The 7,500-nt window shown below is 45.1% G+C and overlaps 4 protein-coding genes across 7 annotated transcripts in view; 3 read left to right on the top strand and 1 right to left on the bottom strand.

Moving 5' to 3' along the window:
• The window catches only part of LOC135093075 (uncharacterized), a 25,777-nt gene extending 24,525 nt beyond the window's left edge, over positions 1–1,252 (top strand). For all 4 annotated transcript variants that reach the window (XM_063991952.1, XM_063991955.1, XM_063991951.1 and 1 more), the window contains exon 5: positions 1–1,252. This exon is cut by the window's left edge. The gene's annotated coding sequence lies outside the window, so the exon portion shown is untranslated.
• A 1,511-nt stretch (positions 1,253–2,763) lies between these two features.
• LOC135092976 (fatty acid-binding protein-like) lies at positions 2,764–5,298 on the top strand. The gene is made up of 5 exons (XM_063991801.1): positions 2,764–2,833; positions 4,190–4,362; positions 4,569–4,673; positions 4,984–5,104; positions 5,264–5,298. The coding sequence occupies exons 1-5, from the start codon at positions 2,764–2,766 to the stop codon at positions 5,296–5,298; spliced, it is 504 nt and encodes a 167-aa protein (XP_063847871.1).
• The window catches only part of LOC135093074 (uncharacterized), a 15,129-nt gene continuing 12,272 nt past the window's right edge, over positions 4,644–7,500 (top strand). The window contains exons 1-2 of the mRNA XM_063991950.1: positions 4,644–4,673; positions 4,907–5,015. The gene's annotated coding sequence lies outside the window, so the exon portion shown is untranslated. The remainder of the gene's footprint in view (positions 4,674–4,906; positions 5,016–7,500) is intronic.
• On the bottom strand, positions 5,123–6,419 carry LOC135093076 (collagen alpha-1(XII) chain-like). The gene is made up of 4 exons (XM_063991956.1): positions 6,215–6,419; positions 5,841–5,869; positions 5,437–5,664; positions 5,123–5,317 (listed from the first exon to the last, which is right to left on the bottom strand). Exons 1-3 carry the CDS (start codon positions 6,270–6,272, stop codon positions 5,437–5,439), a joined length of 315 nt encoding a protein of 104 aa, XP_063848026.1. The 5' UTR covers positions 6,273–6,419; the 3' UTR covers positions 5,123–5,317.

The raw sequence follows: 7,500 nt of genomic DNA, 5'->3' as shown, positions 1-7,500 counted from the left end.
AGAGAGAGAGAGAGAGAGAGAGAGAGAGAGAGAGAGAGAGAGAGAGAGAGAGAGGTGATGGTATGCAATCTTAGCTCCAGTTATGATAATGATAATAATGATAATTTTGATAATCGTGATGATGATAATAATAATGATGATAATGATGATGATGATGATAATGATGATGATGATGATGATGAAACAGTTACCAAGCAGAGACGATGTTACCAAATGACTCAGCGTGTGTATGAGAGAGAGAGAGAGAGAGAGAGAGAGAGAGAGAGAGAGAGAGAGAGAGAGAGAGAGAGAGAGGCAGACGACGAAGCTCTCAAGAGTATACCTGATAATTTTATATTTTTATACTTTCTATGCATAATATTAGTGTTGTTCTTGTACAAACGCGAAAAATATACTTGTTATTCATCTCACACATAAAAGGAAGCTACGTATTAGTAAGCTCAGTTTAATAATCGATTTATTTATTTTTTTTTTCAGAATTGCTAAAGTTAGTCGTGTCGTTTTTTATATTCATAGAAAACGGGAATACAAAAAAAATCATAATCTGGTAATAACTTAAAAAAAAACAAGATATTTCTCATTCGCTAAATGTAAGGAAAAAAAAATGAATAAAGGTGTTATTTTTACAAAGAAAACGGAAGATGCAAGTAGAAAATGGGAACACAAAATAAACAAAAATCACATCCCTGTAATAATAATAATAATAATAACAATAATAATAATAATAATAATAATAATAATAATTAGGTTTTTTCACAATTACAAAACAAAAAAAAAAATATATATAAAAAAATTCACCATTTCTCACACTAATAAACCATAACATCGCAAGACGAAAACAAAAACAACAACAACAACAATAACAAAAAACAAAAATAAAAACAAACATTATTGGCTAAAAAAAAAATAAAGATATGAATAAAAAAAATAAATAAAAATACGATTAGCGGAATGGTGTCGCCAGATTGACCAGGTGTGCTGATTAATTAAGTGTACAGGTGTTAATGAAGGTGAAGTGTTGGGTACCCGTCTGTGTGTGTGTGTGTGTGTGTGTGTGTGTGTGTGTGTAGCTCCTCGTAAGAACACCATAAGTTGCCAAATTTGTTAATTAAAAGGTATTATTCAGTTGCCAATATCTGTGTGTGTGTGTGTGTGTGTGTGTGTGTGTGTGTGTGTGTGTGTGTGTGTGTGTGTGTGTGTGTGTGTGTGTGTGTGTGTGTGCGTCATGTCCGAATAAATACTCCTTAGATAAGTATGTTTCATTTCCTCTTCACACTTACCTGAGAGAGAGAGAGAGAGAGAGAGAGAGAGAGAGAGAGAGAGAGAGAGAGAGAGAGAGAGAGAGAGAGAGAGAGAGAGAGAGAGAGAGATCAGACAGAAAAAACAGACAGAAAAAAGACAGAAAAACAGAAACACACACACACACACACACACACACACACACACACACACACACACACACACACACAAACAACCCTTAGTCATCATTACTCTCCGCATCACACTCCACCGCTTCCTCCCCTCTCTTCTATAATCACTGTTATCACCCTAATGACAAAGCACAAAGGTAACAAAGGGAGGCAGACCGGAGCCGCACAGTCCTGCTTAGTCCTCCTTCACCTTTCCACCAATCAGGACGTGCAGGTAAGCCTCTCCCAGGTAGGACGCAGGTAGAAGTGTACAGGTGTGTTTGAGGTACTGGTTGGGTATTGTGGGAGTGACTGAGACTTGTGTTTGGTTGTAGTAAAGCTTCTAATTATTGTTATAGGTAGAATTACAGGTGTACTAGTGTATCTGGTTGGTTTAGGGAACAGTAGGAGTGAGTGAATGAGAGGTGACTTGTGTTCAGTTCCATTACAGTTTCTTTTTCTTTGTTCTTCTAGTTCGCTGTGTCTGCCTGACCGTTCATCTCACTCTCTGTCTCTTGTTCCTTACTTATTTCACTTCTTTTATGAGTTTTTATGTACTTTTTATAATCTTTTTTTGGGGATTCCGTGAGTGGTGTCTTTAAAGCTTCACCTTACTGCTATTCCGAGTGTTACACGTTTGTACAGGCCACCTCGCTGCAGGGAAACGGCGAAAGACGATAAAGAAGGGAGGAAAAGGATGGAAATTTGTGTGAGTGTGGGTGTGAGTAGAGGGAGAGAGAGAGGGAGGGAAAGAGAGATGGATAGCTTAATACATGGGTACTTATGTGGGTAGATTGTTAGACTAGATACATTGATAGATTAATGGTTATGATGAATGGATAGGTAGGCTGACAGATAGACAGATAGATGCACGGTGTAAGTAAGCTGGTCTATCAATGTATTCTTAGATAGACAATAGATAGACAGATAAATAGATAAGTAGATAGACAGATGCACATTGTCAATAAGCTGGTCTATCAATGTATTCGTAGATAGACAGATAGATAGATAAATAGATACACAGGTAAATATCACTAGTATGTTCTGTGTACAGGTGAGACAGGTCAAATATAGCGAATCATCTCCTGATCACGAATATTGCACTAGGAAAACAAAAGAAAATTGAATTAACCTTGATATATTTGCAGAAAAAAAGAATATATATTTTTTTCTCTTTTTTTTATAGGTATGAAAAAAAAAAAGATTTATATATTTTGTATTAAAAGTTATTTCTGTATCTTTCCCAGGTCATACGAGGTCGCGAGAGAGAGAGAGAGAGAGAGAGAGAGAGAGAGAGAGAGAGAGAGAGAGAGAGAGAGAGAGAGAGAGAGAGAGAGAGAGAGAGAGAGTCAAGATGGTGCAATTTAATGGGACGTATAAGCTGGAGAAGAATGAAAACCTGGATGAATTTCTGAGTAAGATGGGTAAGTAGTAGTAGTAGTAGTAGTAGTAGTAGTAGTAGTAGTAGTAGCTGTTGTTATTATTGTTGTTGTTGTTGTTGTCTCAATCTTCTACATGCTGTGACTCGTGGCTGTTACACACACGCGGCACTTAAAGCACTGATAACACACACACACACACACACACACACACACACACACACACACACACACACACACACACACACACACACACACACACACACACACACACACACACACACACACTTTTTTATATCACACTTGAGATAACCAGGTGAGAGGTTAGGTGGGAGGGAGGAAGAGTGGGAGGGAGCAAGGGCGCATCACTCCCCACACTCGTCTCTTTCTCTCCTTCAGACATTCACCTTCCTTTTGCAGCACACTTGATATAGCCAGGTGAGCGATTAGCCGGTAGGGAACGAGAGGAGACAATGCCAGTAATTTTAAACGGTTCTGTCCGCTTCACCACCGCTTTCATGATGCTCTAGTTGAAGTGGCACGTATTTTTTTAGTGTTCATGCGGCTCTGGTGACAAATGGACAAGGTTTACGGCTCAGGGACGCGAGAAACAGTCTTGGCAACCGGCTTATCCTCTCAGTGGCCTTTCAATATAGTGGCGAGAGAAGAAAACGTTTATGAATACTAAAATCATTACTTGCAGCCACAGTCTCTCCTCTCTCCTCTCCACTAACACCACTGACACCACTACCCGTCAAGGCTTCACCACAACTACAATGCAGTACTCGTGACACACCACAAGCAGCTTCCCATGGCTCATCACCATTCATTCCTCGTAACTGTGCGTGACAATACTCCTATGCACCTTTGTATAGTGGTCACGTTATGCCTGACACACCTGACTGCTCTTCCTAAACACCGCGTTTGTTCACGCTTTTATTAGTCTGTTGCCCTGTTAAATTATTCACTGAAGGATATGTGATGTTAAGTTCCATTTTCTCTGTTCTTCGTGCCCAGATTACGGGGAAAAATGTCAGGGATGTTGTTGGGGTGAATGTTAGGAAGGTTAGGACTTCCACCGTGCATTTGTTCTCATTGTGTGTGTGTTTGAATTAGTCACACCTGCAGTCACTATCTTGCTCCAGGTGGAAGTGTATTGGTAGGTGTGGTTTTGTACAGGGACTGCCAAGTGTAGGGCCGATGGCTTCCTGCACCAACCCTTGTGTTCTTAGTAGTAGTAGTAGTAGTAGTAGTAGTAGTAGTAGTAGTAGTAGTTAGAGATGACAGGTTGAAATAAGAAACGCATTTACTACAAGCATTACACGTGTAGGCCTGATGGCTCCCTGCACCCTCACGTCACAAATGAAAAGACTTAACCTGCCCCGCCCTTTGTCCCCTCAGACGTGGGCTTCATGAAGAGGAAACTGGCGCTGTCAGTGAAGCCGACCGTGGTGGTGGAGGTGGAGGGGGACAAGTGGAAGCTGGTCACCCACACCCCTGCCAGCACTGTCACCTGGACCTTCACCCTAGGCGCTGAGGTGACGCTGCCCACGAATGATGGCCGGGAAGTGAGGGTGAGTGTGAGGAGAGGGGGAGATAGTGGTGGTAGCAGTAGTAGTAGTAGTAGTAGTAGTAATAGTAGTAGTAGTCGTAGTAGTAGTAGTAGTAGTAATTAATATTCCTGTAATGATTCTATACCAAATAACGACTCTCTCTCCCTCTCTTTCCTCTCCCTCTCTCCTTCTCCCTCTCCCTCTCCCTCTCCCTCTCTCTTCCGCAGGCCGTGTTCACGCTGGAGGGAGACAAGTTGATTCAGAAGACCCTCAGTGGGAAGGAGGCGGAGGTGGACAACGTTAGGGAGTTCACGGAGGACGCCCTCATAATGGTGAGAGAGAGAGAGAGAGAGAGAGAGAGAGAGAGAGAGAGAGAGAGAGAGAGAGAGAGAGAGAGAGAGAGAGATGTGGTAGGGGTAGATGATTATAGATTTGTGTGCATGTTATTAATACTCTCTCTCTCTCTCTCTCTCTCTCTCTCTCTCTCTCTCTCTCTCTCTCTCTCTCTCTCTCTCTCTCTCTCTCTCTCTCTCTCTCTCTCTCTCTCTCTCTCTCTCTCTCCCAGCACGTGACACACAAGCAGTCTGGAGTGAAGTGTACGAGGCTGTTCAAGAGGACGTAAGGCATTCTCTGCGCCCCCAGCTCTCCGTCAGGTGGCGCCCGCACCGGCTGAGGTTCTGTGAGGCGGGACGACACGATGGGGGCAGGGGGTGGCTGTGTTGTGGCTGTGTGGCTGTGTGGCTGTGTGTGGCTGTGTATCAAGGTCAATAAAACAGCGGCGGTGCTGAGGTGTCTTTATTGAGGCAGGGGTGGGTGGGGCAGGGGCGGGGCACTCGGTACAGGGGTGCCTTTATTGAGGAAGGGGAAGGGTTGGGGGGAAGAGTGGGGTCCTCAGGGTCCTCAGGGTCCTCAGGGTCCTCAGGGTTCTCGTGTGCACAGCCGCGGTGGTCGTCCTAGGGTCTGCCAGATGGTGGTCCTGGAGGGGAGGAGGGGAGAGATGTCACTAAGTATTGGGGGCGCCTTGTTGCTAGCAACACACACACACACACACACACACACACACACACACACACACACACACACACACACACACACCTAGAAAAAGGTGGAGTTGCCTGGTGGTCCCGGTGGTCCTTCCTTGCCGGGCTTGCCATCAGAGCCGGGCCTTCCCCGGGCGCCATTTAGGCCCGGCACGCCGTACGCCGTCTCTCCCTTGAACCCCGGGGGTCCCCTCACGCCCGCCAGGCCGGCACTCCCCGACATGCCAGGCGCACCCCTAGGCCCCGGCGGCCCGGGGGGCCCTGGGGGACACGCGTTCTGGGGCTGTGGGCAGAAAAGCTCTTTTACCTTGTGGCAATGGCGTACACACACACACACACACACACACACACACACACACACACACACACACACACACACACACACACACACACACACACACACACACACACACACACACACACACACACACACACACACACAGGCGCCGCCACACTCACCACGTTGCACTCGTAGTTGAAGTAGTAGCCTGAGGGGAGAGAAACAAGGCGGCATTAACTCCTGCAGCAGTGGAAGGGTTGAGGTGCGCGGTGGTCAGCGCACAGCCACGGAATCAACATCAAAACAATGCCGTTCTTATTTATATTTTGTTTGGAACTGCAGCCGTGCTTGCCGCCAGCCTGCCACCCTCGCCATGCCTCACACACTGCCCTCACACGTGTGCACAAACACTCAAAAAGACAAGGCACAAAGGAACCCAGCCTATTTAGCGCCAAACGTCTTCATACTCTGTCTGCAAAACACAAACAGGGAGGGAGATCAAGATTTTGGTGGTGGTGGTGGTGGTGGTGAAGGTAATGGCGGTGGTACTTGCCCTGAGTCAAGGTGAGGAGTGCCAGTGCCAGAAGGACGTGCAGGCAGCGGACTCCCATGCTGTCTGGAAGGGGGGGGTCAGGGGAGTTGTGGTTAGGTTACGTACAAGTTAGGTTAGGTTAGGTTAGGAGCGATCTCTCTCTCTCTCTCTCTCTCTCTCTCTCTCTCTCTCTCTCTCTCTCTCTCTCTCTCTCTCTCTCTCTCTCTCTCTCTCTCTCTCTCTCTCTCTCTCTCTCTCTCTCCTCTGACTTTCTTCCTCCAATGTCAGACTTTATATAGTTTTCCCACTTCCTCTCTCTCTCTCTCTCTCTCTCTCTCTCTCTCTCTCTCTCTCTCTCTCTCTCTCTCTCTCTCTCTCTCTCTCTCTCTCATTTCTTAGTAATGAATCTTCCAAATTACGTTATTTCCTCCTCCTCCTCCTCCTCCTCCTCCTCCTCCTTATCCGTGGTGTTCCAAGAATATTGCTTCACCTGACTCTTCTTCCTCTTCTTTTTTTTTTTAACTACTGCTTCTTATTCTTACGTTTTCTTTTCTTTTCTTTATTTGTTTATTGTTTATTTTCCACATCTTTTTGAATTATTGTTTCATTATTTTCTGTCTTTTATTTGCATTTCTGTGTTTTGTTTTTGTTATTGTGTATTTTACTTTTTTTTTATTTTATTTCATTTTATTTTATTTTTTTTGTTTCTTGCAGTCATTACTAGGTCTAATTTTCGTTCAGTGCAACATCACCTTTCCTCCGCTGCACAGGTTTTCCTCACCCAAACGCAGGTGTCTGATGCTCCTGACAGTAAGCACCTCTTCTCTGTTCCCTCATGCTTCCTCTGTCCTCACCTTCAGTCCAAGGCAGTATGTCACGTCTGTGTGCTCCAGGACCTGACTAACTATGGTGTCCACCCTCTCGATCTTACCAATGTTCCGCCATCTGGTTACGACTATTTATCTGTGTTGTATACCTCTCACTAACTCCTCTGACAGTAAACAATTCCTTGACTACTTAACTTCCAAAGTGAAGCGCATCCTTACTCTCTTCTCTTTCGCTAAGATCTTCGTTCTTAGAGACTTCAGTGTTCACCACCAGCTTTGGTTTTCCTCTCCCTTCACTGACCAACCTGGTGAACTATAGCCCTTAACTTTGCTATCCTCCACGACCTAGACCAACTGGTGCAACTTCCTACTCGTGTTCCTGACCGTCCTGGAGAGAGACCCGTCACTGTGCTGGGTGCATGACAGAAGTGACAGTGTCTGGCAGGGAGGCATACATTCCCCCCCCCACCTCTCTCTCTC

Source organism: Scylla paramamosain, chromosome 41 (assembly GCF_035594125.1).
Source record: "Scylla paramamosain isolate STU-SP2022 chromosome 41, ASM3559412v1, whole genome shotgun sequence".
Lineage (NCBI taxonomy): Eukaryota > Metazoa > Arthropoda > Malacostraca > Decapoda > Portunidae > Scylla > Scylla paramamosain.
Note: the sequence above shows the minus strand (reverse complement) of the source record. Positions and strands in the feature narration are given on the sequence as shown.